Source organism: Folsomia candida, unplaced genomic scaffold, assembly GCF_002217175.1.
Source record: "Folsomia candida strain VU population unplaced genomic scaffold, ASM221717v1 Fcan01_Sc001, whole genome shotgun sequence".
NCBI lineage: Eukaryota > Metazoa > Arthropoda > Collembola > Entomobryomorpha > Isotomidae > Folsomia > Folsomia candida.
Genome location: NW_019091193.1, coordinates 27,031,193 through 27,048,951, shown reverse-complemented (window position 1 = coordinate 27,048,951; position 17,759 = coordinate 27,031,193). Strand labels below are relative to the sequence as shown.

The following is a 17,759-nucleotide window of genomic DNA, read 5'->3' as shown; positions in this document are numbered from 1 at the left end:
GTTTCATACGTTGAATAGCCGGAGTAATGCATACAAGAAATTAAGTATCCAGTCCTCAAAAGTAACTAATCTCATCCACCTTGATACGACTAATGGATGATTATCTTGAATGTGACGGTTATACAGTATTCATCGTTAGGGGCGTTTTTATTCTAAACCAACATTTTCATTTTGGTCATTCCATACTGCCAGTCGTGAATGAGTTTGGAGACGAGCAGCATTCGGAATTTTACTTGGCTTCTGAACTAATAGGATCTTGTCGCTTCTTCTCAAACCTCATAATCCAGAGTTTTCTTCAGTAGAATAGCTGGTAAGTTTTCGAAATACTTTGGACATAAATTTGCTCACAATTATGTACAATACAAATGCAGTTTGTACCAGTTTTTTAAATTTTATTAATGTATGTAGGAAACATGGGTCGAACGAAGCAGAAAAGTCCTCGTCGCCCACCCGCCGTCATGCTCCCACGACCAGCCCGTCAGCCCCGTCGGGGCGCGGATAACAACGTGGCGGCAGTTCCTGCTTCACCATCACCTCTTCTCGCACCGGAAATGAGAGGACGTCAACTTCAAGGGGCCTGCATGGGAGTGCAACGATCAGGGAGGAGGGGCTCATCACCACCACCACCTGAGAACGTAGCCCAACGCCCACCACAGAACGAGAATCCTCTCCCAAGAAATAATCCTGGCTGCAATTTGAGAGGTAAAGACATGAAATTTCTTACATCTAATACGAGATGCAATCCCTCACAAAATATTTATCTGTATTTTCTCCAGGTGTAGCTAACCGCATAATACCGTTGACTGAATATTTCTGCGGTGGTGGAGGCCCCCCTTCTCTTCCTTCCGGTAGTATCAGAGTCATGGAGCAACCCATGCAACAGGCTCCACCAGTTGGCCATCTAATTCACGGCAGGGACGTCGACCACAATCCTTCCCTCGACGATACTTTCACAATCGACAGCAGCGAACCAAGTATCATCATGATATCCAGTGATGGGTCCGAATATCTCCCTCCCAACCGTAACCGTACTCAGCGGAAGAATGCGAATCCGGCCAAGTCCACGGTTGGTGCAAACGGCGTCCTCACACCGCCACAACTTCAACGTTCTCGTTCCCGTATCCCTGCTAAACGAACTGTCCCAAAGCAGGGGAGGTGCATCCAGCCTTCAAGATACCGACCAGGGGTCGTCGCTCTCCGAGAGATTCGTCGATACCAGAAGACAACAGAGCTCTTAATTCCCAAGGCACCCTTTCAACGCCTCGTCCGAGAAGTGTGTACAAATAAATTTCCAAAACCCTTACGATGGACCCCGCTCGCACTGGAAGCTTTGCAGACAGCGGCGGAGGACTACGTCATTAGCATTTTGGAAGAGGGCAACCTATGTGCCTTACATGCAAAGAGGGTCACTCTCAAACCCCACGACCTTCGATTGGCGAGACGAATCCGAGGAGATGACATCATGGGTTGTTCCTCTCGATATCGCTAAACCCCAATGCCATCGTTATGTTTTAGATAGAGAAAAAATCTCAAGTTTGATTCAACTCTCGTTTTGTTTAATTCAGTTTTAAAATTTTATATCACGTCAAATAAATCTGCAATCTAAGTATAAAATTTTTGCCTCAGGTAATTACAAATATTATTTATGAGGTATAAATTAGTCACTGTTTAATTAGTTAAATACAAATCTGTCCCGCACTGCGATGCTATTTAAGTATACGTATTATTATCACAAAAATTTGTCTAAAAGTAAAATAAAATATGCAACTCGTATGAAATATTTACTAAAATTCCCATCGTCGTTCGCATGATTATTATTCTTTTGTCTAGCAGAAAACCGTGGAGGGGGCCAGGTCACACTTGCCTCTGAACCATTCCACCTCCCGTTGGTTTTCTTGGCTGAGTTTGACCGTGTCGAGGCTTCTCAACGCACCGGATCGGTTGTTGGGTGGAAATATGCGGATCGTGTCGCCCTGGTTGACCCCCTCGAGGTAGGCACGAGCCAAGGCTTCCCTCCCTCCCGGACTGAGACAATGGGCACAAAGGGAACATCGCACCGAATCACAGTCATACAAACACTTGGAAGAACTGCATTCTTCCGGAAATACGGCTAAATGTTTCCTGGTAACACTCGTAGTGTCCGTCGTGGACCTGCGTAAATAGTTAAAAAAGGATGACGTATAAAATTATGAAAAAAACTAATAATTCCAAGTTATCCTTACCTCCCGTCCACCTCGACTGACGCCACACCAACCAATTTGAACAGATTGTACAACACTTGGCGATACAGTTCTTGATTCGGGGGAAAATGGGCCGACGACAGGTTTGGACTCATGTTCGCCTCCATTATAAAAACTTGGCCGTCGTCATCAATCACGAAATCGAAACGAACCATTTCAAAATAGTTGTGGTGTGAGTTTCCAAATTTCCTCGTGGTTTCGAGAATCGACGCCTCCTTCGCCAAATACACGGCTCGGATGGCGTCCTCCACTTGGGTCCAAATGGCGTCAGATGTCTTGGCCCCTGTCTTATTTTTGGCCCGCTTCAAATCGTACCACGCATTGAAACTGGCCTTCATTCCCATCCCGAGTCCGTTGTAGAATGGCGAGAGGGAGTCGACCTTCCAAAGGGGGAGGTAGTCGTCCCCCACGACGTATTTGTCCACCACGTCCGGGTCGAATGGGTGATAAGCTTCGGGGCAGAAGCGGAAAAGGACGTCGCCATGGATGTAGAGGCGAAGGGGGGCGATCGACGTGAGGATGGTGTACACGCCAATGTCGAATTTGTGTCCATCGATAAGGAGCGGGTTCGAGATGTACTGATGATACATAAGATTTTTAAAATTAACCTGAAAATCTTACCTCTTTTTTAACAATGTAAATTTAATAATTTGACAAACCTCTTGGACAAAGGAGGAGTTTGAGGTGAGGTTCAATGCAGCCAAGGGCGAAATGCGGATGCCTCGATGGTTGTTTGACTTTTGGACGAAACGCTTATGCTGGTTGTCAGCAGCCTTTGGAATTAAATGTTAATTAATTAACTACCTAATGAATAATTAATATTATAGTCTCGCATACATATTTGAGCAGCTTATCCTTGTCCTTGGGAAGTTGGAAGGCTTTCGGAACATGAGGCAGGGAAGAGGTCGCCAAACTCATTTTATTCGTGACGTAACCAGATCCAGGGAAATGGTTGATGAACCTCTTCTTATTTCCGGACGCGTCTAATTGGTCCTTGAGAGTTCGAAATGGGTAATCATGCGCCCAGAGGAGGTCCCAGTCTTGCGACTCCAAACTGGTGCGATGCCACCCCACGGACTCCAGCACTTCAACGACATGCTTCAAATATCCGGAATCGACGCGACGCCCGTGCAAGGCAAATCTTTACAATTAAACATAAATATAGTCAGTAAATCTCAGTTAAAAATAAATATATGCAAAATAAATGTTATTATTATTATTACTTTTTCTTCTGGATGAATTCACCTCCCGAAGCGGAACTACTTTTCAGCAAGCCCCCACAATCTTGCTGGTGAAGGATGAGGTCGTGCAACTTGTTGAGATTGAGGTACGTTAAAAATACTCCGACCAAAAGGAAGAAAACCGTCACATTGTACAAATTCGCTTTCCGGTGGAGCATGGACCTCGCACTTCGCAGGAAACAGGTCAGGTTCATCATCTTGAAAATCGAATTTGGTGAACAATCCCGACTCTTCCCCTTCAAATTGTTCCTCCACTGGAACGAGGGGTGGTCCTGCATGAGGAGAAAAAATCAATAAAATTTCGAGTTTTGAAACTTTACATTTTTCTATATTTTGTGGGTACCTTGTACCCGAAACGATCGTCGTGGTCATCATCACCATTGCCTTGGTCGGCCACAATATCACGACTGGAGGACGAATAATGGTTCATTTTTTAATTTTTTTACCATCCTCCTCACGATGGTGTGTCGTGATCCCATTTATTATTTATTTATTTATTCCTCATCAACGCCAAGCGACCAGTAAATGCTTAAACGTGTTCACTTAATAGATTTAATTGAACGAAAGGCACTGCTGAACTGAAAGTAAAACGGAAACAATAATCACCACTTTAGAAAGTGGAGTAAAAAAGGAATGTTCAAATTGATGGATTTGATCGCCGTGTGTGCATTTCGAATGTGCTAAAAACTGAATAGTAGGTAAGTAAGAGGTATGGATGACTGTTGTGTTGTAGCCCAGCCGGTCTGTAATACTGCCAACGTCGTAAGTATTATTATTGTTGTTGCATGGCTTTTATTGTTGGAGTGCAAGTAGTAATACGAGTATTTGCAATAGCAACGCTGCAGACTTGGTGGTTTGCTGTGCAAAAAATTGTAATCTAACCTTTTAACAAGACCGGACGGTATGCATGCTATGGTGAAACTCTGTACGTTTGTTGTATGTAGATTGACAAAAAGTGACAGCATGCGTCCGTCCGTTTGTGTTGATCTTCTCGTAACCACGATACTCGGACCATGCAAATATGTAACAGTAAGGCGTCTGTATGAAATGTAATTATCCCCATGAAAAAAGATATACGACGACAAAGTTAAACAGTTTTGGTTGTTTTATCATGGAAATTTATTACGCGAGTTTTTTAATGGATTCACATTTTAATAGTAGTCTCCTCTCTTGTAATCGCCACCGCCGCCGCCACCCCCACCGATGCCACCACCGCCAAGTCCGTACCCTTCACTGATACCCCAACCCCACCCGCCAAAGCCACCCCCTCCGTACAAGTCACCTCCTCCACCACCACCACCACCACCTCCAAATCCACCACCATGTCCTCCGCCACCTCCAAGGGCTACACCCACTGCGGCTTTCTCATATCCTCCCCCGCCGCCACCCCCGCCATGACCATAACCCCCACCAACTCCATGACCGTAACCTCCTCCTCCCTCATGGTGAATGATGATCTTGCCCCCTCCACCACCACCTCCACCTCCGTGATGACCGTGACCTAATCAAGCAAAATATTAAAATAGTTGCTATTAAATAGTTGTCAGGATTTCGTCTCACCCTTCCCATGACCTCCTCCTCCTCCTATTCCGATCCCTGCTCCATAACCACCCAGACCAAATCCAACTCCGTAGCTGCCCCCACCATGCCCCCCAAGGCCGCCGTGTCCTCCGTGTCCTCCGTGACCCCCATGACCATGCGTGTGGAGAACCACCTTCTGTTTCACTGGAGTGTGGTGATGATGATGACCTCCTCCCAAGTGGTGAAGTGACTTAAGGACGATGATGATGGGTTGATGATGTCCTCCTCCATGCCCACCACCCCCTCCGCCACCACCACCACCAAATCCTCCCCCGTGATGCCAGCCCCATCCTCCTCCCACTGGGTAGACGGGGATTAAGTATTTTCCACCTCCACCTCCGCCATGCTTCTTAAATGTGCACTCCACTTGCGAGGATGGAAGTGAAATGAGGACGAAAAGCTGTAAAACATATGTAAATGACAAGTTCTTATCGGATCCTCATCGTATGGTCACTCCCAAAAAGTACAACTTCTTACCCCCAGAGTTATTCCCGAAAATTGAAAACTTGTCAAACTCAAACTCATTTTTAATAATATATTAAAAATAAATGTGACTAATTTCCTACTGGTCAATGTAACTGTACTGGTTGCAGGCCCACTGCTCACTGGTCACCATTTTTAGAACGGGGCACCTTTTATATAATAGGCCCGATTCAAAATAAGGCCCACCAGAAGATTTATTTGCATCCCTGCATCCAATCCATACCTAAATTGTTGCATTTTCTGATCAAAATGCAAGCAAATCATTAGTTAATCACAGACTAATAATGCTAACATTGTACAACTTAGTGGTGCTGCACATGGACGTAAATACGTACAGCCACACTCTGCTCTCGGTCTTGATCGTTAATGGGACAATTACCCCAATAAATTATTATTATGTCATTTAGTCGTTCCGAGACTTGAGAAAGGGGGAGAAACAAAGGGAGCCCTGTTTTGTCTGCATGTTTGATTCGACGTGAATATAATAATATATTGGGCAATACGGATAGATGATTATTATGCCAATTCGTAACAACGAGATTGGTTTTTTGTTGTAAAAAAGGCAGCAAATAACAATACTTGTTGATCAGGCAGCGCGTGCATATGCCTGTAGGACCCGAATCTCGATAAATGCTAGGAATTAAATGAGGTGTCGAAGAAAGAATTGAAATAATTGCGTCGGATGAGGCGGCCGCGGCTGCGTGGTCAACTTACGATTCGGACAACAATGGAATTGGTCACGGCTCAACCACTTCCTTCCTTTTTCGTCTTGCTCAATATATTCGAATAATAATGAACATATCAGCCCTCCGTCTGCAGAGTTACTTTGCAGGTGGGGAATTTGGAGAGATGAGGCAATTAACGCATTTGGTAATGTTGTTGGGCAGTTTGTGTATACATAAGCTCAAGTTTATTTATTTTATGTATGTATCTATGCATCATTAGTTTGAGGATAACGTGAGAGGTTTGCACTCACAGATTTTGATGTCATTTTGATCCAATTTATACAAGTTCAATTTCATTTCAAAATTTGAAAATTGCAAATATTGAGAAAATGGCGAGGGCTCGAATTTTGGTGATTTTTCAGGTCGTCTAAATGTATGTATAGGAAATCAGATTTATCGGTGGCGTAAAATTCTACCTGCGGCGTCGAACTTTGCTGAGTTCAAATGGCGCAAGTCAGTAGAAGTCTGTTCTCAGAAATTAAAAACAACCGAGTTTGTTGCCGAAAATAAATACTTCGAAAGACCAATACTAATTGTAAGAAAGGACAAAATATACTAATTTGAGCAAAATTTCAAACTATTTTTTTAAATTTTAGAAATCTTTGTAAATTTTTAATGGTGTAAATACCATTTGAGAGATTTAGCAAAATTAAAATGGCCCCAAAATCTGTGAGTGTAAACATGCCAGGTTATCCTCTAATTTTAGCGTCCTCCTGTCACTGACTCTACAGAGCTACCTGAAAAATTGGAGCATAATAAATCCTAGTGGGTGGGTGGCATTTTTGTGCGTACGATACGATACATAGTCGTTCGTAGCCAATATTGAGTAATAATATGAGTCAATTATTGATGTAAATTTTAATCATGTAAAGAAAATTAACAATAAATTTTTTAATTAATTTTCTGATCACCAGTACCTGAGCACTATTGGCGAAACAAATCTACAAAAAAACTATGGGGCGTGGAGGCATATTATTATTTGCAATACTTGCAACTCCATTGTACTCAGAATTTAAAAAGTGATCCTTTACACGTATTTTTTTAGCAATTACAATTTTGCATGCAAAAATCCAACTTTTGCAAGAATGAGACTGAGACTGGCATGAACATGGTTTCTACCAAAAGCACAATGATGAGATTCGAGAGGCAGTTTGAGACTGGTCTTGGTTAATGAATGACACATTTAAATTGAGATTCTTGTTTACATAACCAGAGATCCATGTACATTCATATGCAAGGAAAAAGGCGAGCAGAGTGTAAAGTCCATCAGTGAGTGAACGTGTGTTATTTATTTACTGTAAAGATAAATAATAATTAATTATGGTGGAATAAATAGTAAAGTTATTTATATCACGTCATTATTATCAAGATGCGTCTTCCCTTTCATCGTTTCTCTCTACTAACGCCGGGCGCAGGAATTCGGTGCGGGCGTATTTCCAGACATGCCAATTATGCCACGACGACGACCAGGAACAAGGCAGACGTTGTGCGGATCGGGTGTGCCAGCGGATTTTGGGGGGATACACCCACTGCGGGTTAGACTTGTTTTATTTAGCAATTAAATATGTATGGATTGTTTTAATTTGTATTTCTTTTGTTGCACAGCTGGTCAACTTATCAACCGTGGTAAATTGGACTTTCTCGTTTTGGATTATCTGTCCGAAGTGACAATGTCCTTGTTGGTGGCGTCTCAACAGAAAAATCCAGAGTTGGGGGGATGGTGTCCCGACTTTGTGCAGAGTGTGGGACCTTTACTGCCGGCAGTTAAGAAACAAGGTGCGCATATTGCAGAATATGTTTTATAAAGGTCACTTTCAAGGTTATGACATGTTTATTGTTTAGGTATTAAAATTGTGACGAATGCGGGCGGAGTGAACCCTTCGGCGTGTATGAAGACTCTTCTCGGCGTGGCGGAGAAGGTTGGTTGTACAGGTCTCAAAGTCGCCCTTGTCACTGGGGACGATCTTCTCCATTCGAAGGACACCTTAACGCTGGAACAGTGCCCCTCACCACAAACTGTGACCAGTGCGAATGCCTATCTCGGGTGGGTGGGTGGACTACTCGTTGTTTACTGATTTGTAGAGAAGTAGTGCCTAATTTTATCTTGTTTATGTCTGATATTTGCAGTGCTGGCCCCATAAGTCGTGCTCTCGACCTTGGCGCAGACATAGTGATCACGGGACGATGTACAGATTCTGCTCTGGCTCTGGGACCGCTTATCCATACCGTAAATGACGATATATTTTTGTGTGGATGAAATAGTGGGACATTTCTACGCAAGTATCAAATATAATAAATTACCCTATTACTTTGTACTACAGTATAAATGGTCGCCGCAAGATTACGACCTCATGGCGAAAGGTTCTCTAGCCGGACATCTTATCGAGTGTGGTGCTCAAGCTACTGGAGGGATTTACACGGATTGGGATTCTGTGTCAGGGTGGGAGAACAATGGTCAGAATGACAATTAATTTATATGCACAAATTTGTGTTGAAATCCATAATTCTCACGATGTAGGATTCCCTATCGCCATTTGCTCCTCCGACGGCGGAATCACAATCACAAAACCGGAAGGTACAGGAGGTCTCCTTACCAGGGGAACGGTTGGGGAACAGCTAGTGTACGAAATCGGCAACCCAGCCGCGTACGTCTTGCCGGATGTAGTTTGTGATTTTTCGAACGTGGAATTGGAGGAGGTGGAGGGTGGAGTTAAGGTCTCTGGGGCGAAGGGCAGGGCGCCTACGTCAACCTATAAAGTCGGTATGATTGCAAGCAGCTCTGGAACTTGGCGTCAACAACATATTTATATTTATGTATAACGTAATGTTGTGTTTTTCTCCAGGTGGAACATTCCAAGAAGGATGGAAATGCACCGCAGTGTGTCCAATTATTGGTCCACGGGCACGAGAAAAGGGTCGCAAAACCGCTGAAGCGATACTAAAACGATCCAGTTTTCTGTATAAAATGCTCAAACTTGAGGACTTTAAGCGGAAGTATGTTCAAATTCTAGGATCGGAGGAGGCTTATGGAGATAATGCGAGGTTCGTAGGAATTTAGGACCTTATTTGATAAAAAACGTTTTAAAGATTGGTAAAATTGCATATATTCCAGACCTGAAAACTTGGCCACTCGTGACGCCGTGCTCTGGATGGCTGTTCACCACTCGGAGAGAAAAGCGCTAGAAATATTCGCCAAAGAGATTGCTTCTGCAGGCACTGGAATGGCGCCTGGTTTGACCACCGTCATTTCTGGAAGACCAAAACCAGCTCCCTTGCTGCACTTCTTCTCCTACCTTTTTCCCAAGGAGAAGCTCGTCGTTAAAATTCAAACTTCGGATGGCCACGAGGAGAGTTGGGTGGATCCTGGCAATGACAAATTCACTGGATTGGAAGATCTAGAAAAAATTGGGACAGCAGAATCGACCACAGCGACGGTACCATCGGGGACTTATTCCTACAAGTTGAGTGACCTCGCCTGGCTTCGCTCGGGGGACAAAGGCGACACTTGCAACATTGGCGTCATCGCTCGAAATCCGGACTGGTTTCCATACATTTCCACCCGTCTTGGTGGGTCGGAAGTTATTGATTATTTTAAACATAAATTTCAAGGAGTCCCTGTTTGTAAGCGGTGAGTGGCTAAATAATGAACCTGAAGACCCCTTCAATTATAATCAATCAATTATTACATGAAGTTCTATTTTATGCAGGTATGAACTGCGTGGTGTAAAGGGGCTCAACTTTGTCCTCGAAAAGTCTTTGGGAGGAGGAGGAATTGCTGCTTTAAATCCGGACCCACAAGGAAAAGGTTACGCTCAAATGTTGGCCGACTTTGTGATTAAGGATGTTCCAAAACTAAAATAGAGCTATTGCCAATTAAAGTATGAAACAAGCATGAATCCATATTCAACAAACCCAAATACTTATAACGACACGACAGACTGAAAAATAAATAAACAATATATTCTGGTTTTCTAAATATACGTTTATTTTGTAAGTTACACAAAATCAGTGCGCACACGGTTCAAAACATTTGCAATGTTTTTCAAATAACGATGTAGATTATGTAAATAATATTAAACTATAATTATTTTAAATATAATCTAAATTGCGTTATGATTTTTGATACGAATCAAAAATTGTGAAGGCTGGGACGAAGGGTTCATAGTTCCACTTGGGGAAGACACGCTTGTACAAAGGCATGAGAACAGTGTCCTGAGATTTCATTTGTCCATCGAAACTGCACTTCATGTGACCATGTGTTCCTAAATGAGGTAGAAAATTAAAATAGTAGAAAAATGCACCCTACACATCTACATAAATTAAATATTCGTTTTGCTGTGCAACTCACCCAGCGGTTCTTTAATATGACCCCGACGACCGTAGCGTGTCTTCAGCTCCACTGGTTTAAACCAGTCGATATCTTCCCTGTTGAAGAACATGAATCGAACAACGGCATTCTTGTTTGAAACTTTGAAGGGATGACCACTCAGGAGAACACGCTTAATAACGAGACGAGCTGGGTCGACGGAAAATAAGTGACCGTTTGCAACAGGGATCTGCGAATGCAAAATAAAATAGAAATATAATTACAGATACAGGATTAAGGTTAATTAAGATTCGATTCGATATGACCCTTACCAATTCTCCTTTGGCCATTTTGAATACAATAACAGAAGCAGGAGGAAACACGATGGGAGCAAATACAGTGGCCATACAACTTTGGTTAACTTGTCCGTAGCGGATCATCTACAAAATTCAAAGGTTCAAATTAATGTCAAATTCTTCTTCATTTAATTTTAAACTTGTACCAACTCACTCTGTGTTTATTTCCTGGTGAAACCTCACTCAACACGGGTTTTGCGGAGAAGCGTTGATAACCCACTTGAAATATGAGCTCCTCTTTGTTCTTTAACACGTCGCTAAGATTTAGTTGAAAGTTGAGCACCGACATCTTCATTTCATGGCGGAGTAGAGATACCAGAGATACCGGTTTTGAAGAGCCTATCGTGCCAACCATTTTCGAACTGTGTTCATCCAGTGGTTTCAAAATAATGGTAACTCGTTGGCCAATCTGATTAATGCAATTAATTAATACATTAATTAATACATTAATTATTACATTAATTATTACAATAGAACTTTAAAAACAATGCAATGTTAGCCAGTATTATAGTTACCGGGATGTAGCCTGGTCCATCATCCGCCACCTTTTTTCCCAATACAACTTTGTAGACGTGCTTATAGTTTTGAAATTGAACAATCTTTCCATATTCTTTGGGCAAATTTTCATTCACATCCCAACTTGAATTTTTGAACGACTGAAGTCCTCGATACTTTTGAAATCTGACTTTAGCTAAAGTCTCCAAAGGTGTGTCGACCCAATCCGGAAATTCAGCCTCTGTTTTCGCATCTGGAACAATAAAATTAAATTTTAGTTTACAATTTTGTTTAATAATTTGTTTTGTCTAATTACTTACCTTTCCTAATCTGTACTTGTCGTTTCTCTTCCTCCCAATCCATTTCTTGGTTATCGTCATAGTCGTCGCCTTCACTTTCTTCCTCATCATTCTCTAGTTCCTCATCTGACCCTATGATATCCTGGTCGGCCTCTCCATCCGAATTGACTAACCAGTCGGCCTGGTATTCGGAAGTTCCTTTGGGCAACCCCTGCTTGGTTTGTGCCTTCTTCTTCTTTTTCTTGCTTGTTCCAACACCAGCACCACTTTCACTTTCCACGTCCATTGACATTTGACTTTGAGAATCGTCTTCATCATCATCGTCGTCGTCATCGTCATCATCTTCTGATGGATAGTCGTTGTCGCTCAAGGCGTCGATATCTGACATGTCATCGTCTCGCATCTGCATATTTAAAAAAAAACATATGTGAAGATACACATTTCCACTGACAATATAAGTGCCAAACTTCAGCGTCACCTCGTCATCATTATTCTCAACCGTATCAACTTCCTCTTGCGGCACAGCTAACGGATCGTAAAAAAATCTAGGAGGAAGACCACTTGCTGCTACTTCACCCCCATCGTGTTCCAACTGCTCGGCAGAAATGAACTCTGTCGGAATTTTCATCGGAGTTACATCAACTCGCAAAATTTGAAAGGCTCCACCTCCAGAAATGAGAACGGGTTTGTACGGGTTCAAATTCTTGCGTCGGATAACTCCAGTGACTTGGAGTAGATTCAAATGGCCATCCTCTGGAGCTGCGGCGACATAGTTTGGATGCAGTACGGCCTGGTCAATGGCGTGGTATGGGACACAGTTCTCAATGAAAAGAGACGATCTCAACCCCCACGGTCGAGGGATAGTTAACTTGGAGACAGAAATCATTCTCAATAGATTTGAAATCTGTCCAGGATTCAAAAGTGGAAAAATCTTATCGGTTGGGACAAGCTTCTGGATGGATTTTAGAAATGATCTCTCCTCCTGCTTGGTAAATGAAGAACTAACGGCGAGAAATGGGGTTGGTAGACCTAGAAAGATTAGGAAATAGGAAACATTACATAAACGACGTGTTAAATTAATTAGACAACGACATCACTTATGTCAAATACTACTGCACCTTGTTCTTTCGCAGTTTTCAAGAGTGTCAACCCCTCGGGGGAAATTTCATCTAAGATTGGCATCAAAAACAGGGAAATGTCACTCTGTTTTAGAGTGTCCAACACTGCCCAGATATCATTGGATGGAGGCTTCACCAACATGATGTTCTTTCCATTTGATAACCTATCAAACGAGGAGGAAGAGATGTGTAAGAGAATGAATAAAAATACGTTAACAGTTTGTTAATTTAACTAATAGCTGTCTTACTTGACATGTGTCGCTGCACCTTCGGCCGATTGTCCTACCACGGTCCCAAATCCTTTCACGTTTGAGAGAATAAACTTGAGCATGAAGTCAACATTCGTAGTTGCAGAGAGGGGGATGAGGGCAACACAAATTGGAGCTCCTCGCATCCCACCCACCGCCTTCTTCTTTTCTACAGTCTCTGCCATCTTCTTCATTCTGTGACAATGAATAATTTCCAATATAAAGGCACAATTTAATTCTATATTATTAATTAAAAGCATTCACCTTTCGACAGCTGCCTGTTTCTTCCTTTCCGCCCGGCTAGTCATTCCCTTAGACCTTTTGGAAATAGAATCCATGCTTGGAACACGACCTAATTAATTAAGTGGTCATTATCACATAACAATTAGAACTTAATAGTAATTTAAATTAATATACCTCTCGTTTCCGTGTCGAGAGTGCCTTTACTCCGATGCCGTCCAGTTTTATGCTTCTTGTTGGCTTGTTTGAGTGGTCCGGCGCGATGACCGGCCCCACTACTTCCCGAATTACGGACTCGACCCATTTAACGGAATTAATTACTGACAAAATCCAACATTAATTAGTTAACAGTACTTATTTGCCTGTCTCTAGTCCAACAACGTGCTTCACTTCACTGCATGTGCCACTCTCTTTTCCCGCTGGGTTGCGTGAGACGACCTTTGTTCACGCTGGCGTCGCATGTATGAAAACTCTGTCCGTTTTAAAAATACCGATGTTCGAGATTCAACAACTTTTAGTTTTCTTAAACTTGTCAAATTACTCTTGGCAATGGGCAAATTTCAACCAAACGGCTTAAAAACGCACCGTGAACGTGGAAAGATGAGAATCAAGTGGGATGAAAATGAGTCAAATTTCCCCAATTTATGGGTGAAAAAGTAAAACGAACGGAGTCAGTTTGTTCAACTTTTTCCAACTTCCAGTCCCGTCGCTGGCTCTCTTTTCCTCACTCGTTGGCGAAACCTCTGGAAGCAAGTCGCAAAATTTCAACTGAGGAAAGTATTAAAGTGGAAAAAGGTCGAAATGGGCAACATCAAGTCTCGTTTTTCCAAACGGCCCAACGTGGACGCACCGCGGCGCAATGTAAACGCAGGTTCGCCCCGTGTGGAGACAAATGTGGAGGCCGCTCCGTCCAGTGCGAAGGCGCCGTCGCCAAGTGTGAAAGGACCGTCGACAAGTGTTGAGGCGCCGTCGACAAGTGTGGAAGGACCTTCGCTCCGTGCGAAGGCACCATTGCCAGTGCCTCGTATTGGGGACTGGCCATTATCGCCAGAGGATCAGAAGCTGCTTCGTGATTACTTGGATTCTCTTCCTACTACGTACCACTTTGTTGATTCAAGACCATCAACTTCATATGAGGTAAGGCGAACTGATAATGTCCAAATGTGGTCGTAGTCTAGATATTGAAGGCTACAATATCATGAATCTGATTTCACAGCGATACTGTAAGGAGCAAGGTACGGGAGACAATTCAGTGGACCCACGATCTCCCACATCCGAGTACAACAGGACCCCGGTTCCATCGGGGGAAGGGGATGCCAGCACCGGCGATGAGGAAGAGCCATCGGAATGCGCGGATCAAGTAGATTATCTAAAATAATAAATGTTCATAAATGGAATGAATCACTCAGAAGGGAAGGTAGATAACGAATATTTTTTTTTGATTATAGTTGCGGCAAACTATGTGGATATCCTGCTTCGTGATCCTAGTGTACGAAGAACACTGACATGGGATGAGGATGATGATAGTTGGTCAGACGTGGAGGGAGACAAGGATAACTAAAATGTATTAAATTTATAAGAGCAATCCAAACTAAAACTTGTTATTCTAATCAATCATAGTCTTGTTATGTGCAATTATTGCATGTAATGTGCACAAATATCTTAAAATTTTTCAAAATTGAAATTTTATAATATGCATTCATAATGTATAATATCTCTCTATGTGTACATATGATGTATTAATAAAGGCCTGATCGTAAGGGTATAGTTTTTATTAAATGTTGTAATGTAACTAATGCCAGTCAATTAATTGTTCCTCTCCCTGTAACATTTTGGAAGGTATCTCTTTCCCGAATTGTTGTCCAAGTCGTGCCGTCAATCATAATCTGCATGTGAGAAGGATATTGTTATTGTATCGTGCATTTTTACATTTATCAATTCCCCACGGTAAATTTCCCCCCTTTAGCATTTCCCCATCATCAATTCACACAATGTCATGAAATGATACGCACTACATGACCCAAACCAGGATCTAGTTGAGGTCTTAGGATTTTATGATAAAATTTCAGTGATAGAATTTAATGGTGGTTCTACGATATGAAGTAATGGATAGAAGTTCTACGAAGGCAGTTTTGATGCAATTGTTAGCATTTCATGACAGGTGTGAATTGATAAAATGGGAAAAGTGACAACGGGGAATTGACATGTATACTTAGACAAATTTGTCATTGATAAGTTAAGCTTCACCTCTGCGGGCCGTGGTCTCATATTGTAGTTTGAAGACATGGAGAAGCAGTAGGCACCAACGTCCATGATTGCCAGATAAGACGCTGTCGAATCCTTATCTTCTTCTTGGAGGGGGACATTGTGACCGAGAAAGTCAGCACTTTCGCAAATTGGTCCGACCACGTCGTACGGTTCCCACTGGGAAAGGACCAAGTATTTTATGCAATTTTCTGTTTAATTAATTTGCACATTTGACTATAATTAATTTACACACTTGACTCGACTTGGACAACTTGGTGGGAAGGATTTGATGATGGGCACCGTACAAGCAGGGTCGAATCACTTCCGACATGGAGGCGTCAACAATGACGAATTTCTTTTGTCCAGCCACCTTCCTTCCGAGCACTTTGCAAGCTACGAGGGCAGTGTCGGCGACCTGGAAATGTGCATAATTTGTATTACCCCACCTTTGATTGGATGTTTTGTTAACTACTTTGTAATATTAAAATTTGTCCTACCATGGATCGACCCGGTTCCAAAATGATGTTCACATTTTTGGGCAGAGTTTTGGCTAAGATGGACATAAATGAGGCGATATTTGGGACGACTTGATGAGGGTTCGGACTTGTCTTGACCCCGTATTCTTCCATGCCTGGTACCACTTTGTAGTAATCGATCCCTATGCCGCCCCCGATGTCGAGCAGCTCCACGGTGTGACCCCTCTTCCCCAATTCGTCAACCATGTCGGTCATTATTTTGCCGATAGAGTGATACACGTCGGGGTCGTAAATACAAGATCCGAGATGACCTGAGATACAAATTAGTCATAACTTTTGATAAGATTCTCCTGTTAATTAGCACTTTCTTACAATGAATCCCGACCACTTTGGTGGTTTCCTGACCCTCCAATATTGTCAAAACCTGATCCAACTCATCCTTCCCGAAGCCAAATTTGGATGCTTCTGCAGTATTCACGTAGGGATGGATGGCCAAATCTCCTTTGTGGATTGTGGCACTGGGACGAATTCGGAGAAGGAGGCGGACTAAATCAGACATTTTTAGAGGTCATGACATGTCAACAGCTACATGAATTCCGGAAAATGACGCACCTTCTCGTCCAGGATGCAATTTAGCCACGTTTGCAATATTTTTCGCGTCAAAGACGGAATCTACATTGAGCAGGAGACCGAATTGGATCGCAAGCTTTATTTCCCATCTTAAATTTATGTTAAAAACAAATTATAATTTTTTAAAATTAAGTAAATAATTATTTTCAAAATTTTATCCTCACTCTTGTTTCCCATTTCCGTTCAAAATTATATTTCTGGGCTCAAAACCGGCCTGAATTCCTGAGAGAACTTCATTTCCGGAAACGCATACTAGCATTTCCACCCCGGATTGATGCAGTGTAGTCAAAATGGTATGGTTCCCGTTCGCTTTGACGGCATATCTGTGACGAAATGGTTATCATCTGCTCATCATAATATTATTCTCATATGATGACACGATGTAATAAATAATAGAGCAGCTTATCGTCAATGACGTCAATTCATCTCTTTCTCTAGTCTTTACCCAAGGCGACACTTCAACTCTGAAGTTCGTATGGCGTCCAAATATTTCGACACGTTGGACTTCAAAGCGGCCAAGCTGTACAGAAATACCGGGGTGGGTGGAACGTCCAAGGTCACTCTAAAAATTAAGTAATTGATACCTTATCAATCATTATTAACAGTATTTTAATTACGTTATGCTTATATATGTTCTTCTTACACTTTTCCATTGATATTGACTACATCTTTCTTATCCTCCGTTTTAGATAAGCTAGTGGTTAGAAAATCGTCTATACTGACCTCTTCACAGTACAGGAGACCATTCCGATAAGAGAAAAAGGCCGATGACGGAGATTGTGGTGGGGTAAGTACCTTATCGACAAGGTTATCCATACTTTTACGTTTTTCGCTTATCTACTCTTTTGCAACAGGTGGACCGAAAACAAATTAACCAATGATGTACATGTCAAGTGGACATATTTATGACGACAGTTAATTTAATGACGAAATGGGAATATTGAGACGACGATGGTGATCTGATCTACTTTTTTTCCATTTCACTTTCATTTCTGGGTCAGTCTGTCATTGTGTGTTTACAACCTGTCATCTGTTGTGGTTTGGTCCTCTCTCTCTCTCTGTCTCTCCAATTTC

The 17,759-nt window shown here is 42.3% G+C and overlaps 7 protein-coding genes across 9 annotated transcripts; 3 read left to right on the top strand and 4 right to left on the bottom strand.

The window, feature by feature from the left end:
• Positions 1-155: 155 nt before the first annotated feature.
• Positions 156-1,790, top strand: LOC110860013 (histone H3-like centromeric protein CSE4). The gene is made up of 3 exons (XM_022109062.2): positions 156-310; positions 409-702; positions 777-1,790. The coding sequence occupies exons 2-3, from the start codon at positions 414-416 to the stop codon at positions 1,487-1,489; spliced, it is 1,002 nt and encodes a 333-aa protein (XP_021964754.1). The 5' UTR covers positions 156-310; positions 409-413; the 3' UTR covers positions 1,490-1,790.
• On the bottom strand, positions 1,615-4,234 carry LOC110860005 (probable tubulin polyglutamylase ttll-15). Its single transcript, XM_022109050.2, has 6 exons — positions 3,825-4,234; positions 3,464-3,753; positions 3,078-3,381; positions 2,900-3,013; positions 2,223-2,818; positions 1,615-2,151 (listed from the first exon to the last, which is right to left on the bottom strand). Exons 1-6 carry the CDS (start codon positions 3,909-3,911, stop codon positions 1,827-1,829), a joined length of 1,716 nt encoding a protein of 571 aa, XP_021964742.2. The 5' UTR covers positions 3,912-4,234; the 3' UTR covers positions 1,615-1,826.
• Positions 4,235-4,576: 342 nt separating this feature from the next.
• On the bottom strand, positions 4,577-6,170 carry LOC110845690 (glycine-rich protein 5). Its single transcript, XM_022092159.2, has 3 exons — positions 5,540-6,170; positions 5,042-5,462; positions 4,577-4,982 (listed from the first exon to the last, which is right to left on the bottom strand). The coding sequence occupies exons 1-3, from the start codon at positions 5,585-5,587 to the stop codon at positions 4,633-4,635; spliced, it is 819 nt and encodes a 272-aa protein (XP_021947851.1). The 5' UTR covers positions 5,588-6,170; the 3' UTR covers positions 4,577-4,632.
• Positions 6,171-7,456: 1,286 nt separating this feature from the next.
• LOC110857084 lies at positions 7,457-10,246 on the top strand. 3 transcript variants are annotated; one of them, XM_035846797.1, is made up of 10 exons: positions 7,457-7,539; positions 7,640-7,805; positions 7,876-8,046; positions 8,113-8,314; positions 8,398-8,497; positions 8,592-8,724; positions 8,789-9,031; positions 9,114-9,312; positions 9,383-9,898; positions 9,978-10,246. In XM_035846797.1, exons 2-10 carry the CDS (start codon positions 7,640-7,642, stop codon positions 10,129-10,131), a joined length of 1,884 nt encoding a protein of 627 aa, XP_035702690.1. In that variant the 5' UTR covers positions 7,457-7,539; the 3' UTR covers positions 10,132-10,246. The 3 variants fall into 3 exon arrangements, with proteins under 3 accessions (XP_035702690.1, XP_021961385.1, XP_035702685.1); XM_035846792.1 differs by having other exon boundaries at positions 7,525-7,567; XM_022105693.2 differs by having other exon boundaries at positions 7,506-7,805.
• Positions 10,235-13,739, bottom strand: LOC110857073 (pre-rRNA-processing protein TSR1 homolog). Its single transcript, XM_022105684.2, has 11 exons — positions 13,510-13,739; positions 13,357-13,444; positions 13,093-13,287; positions 12,845-13,008; positions 12,205-12,755; positions 11,748-12,129; positions 11,448-11,680; positions 11,087-11,341; positions 10,909-11,016; positions 10,619-10,826; positions 10,235-10,532 (listed from the first exon to the last, which is right to left on the bottom strand). The coding sequence occupies exons 1-11, from the start codon at positions 13,634-13,636 to the stop codon at positions 10,381-10,383; spliced, it is 2,463 nt and encodes an 820-aa protein (XP_021961376.1). The 5' UTR covers positions 13,637-13,739; the 3' UTR covers positions 10,235-10,380.
• Positions 13,740-13,843: 104 nt separating this feature from the next.
• LOC110845681 lies at positions 13,844-15,111 on the top strand. The gene is made up of 3 exons (XM_022092147.2): positions 13,844-14,469; positions 14,549-14,692; positions 14,781-15,111. Exons 1-3 carry the CDS (start codon positions 14,134-14,136, stop codon positions 14,835-14,837), a joined length of 537 nt encoding a protein of 178 aa, XP_021947839.1. The 5' UTR covers positions 13,844-14,133; the 3' UTR covers positions 14,838-15,111.
• On the bottom strand, positions 15,089-17,551 carry LOC110849184 (probable diaminopimelate decarboxylase, chloroplastic). Its single transcript, XM_022096563.2, has 9 exons — positions 17,329-17,551; positions 17,131-17,247; positions 16,850-17,008; positions 16,668-16,774; positions 16,428-16,601; positions 16,077-16,366; positions 15,833-15,994; positions 15,580-15,756; positions 15,089-15,218 (listed from the first exon to the last, which is right to left on the bottom strand). The coding sequence occupies exons 1-9, from the start codon at positions 17,499-17,501 to the stop codon at positions 15,135-15,137; spliced, it is 1,443 nt and encodes a 480-aa protein (XP_021952255.1). The 5' UTR covers positions 17,502-17,551; the 3' UTR covers positions 15,089-15,134.
• Between the last annotated feature and the right edge of the window lie 208 nt (positions 17,552-17,759).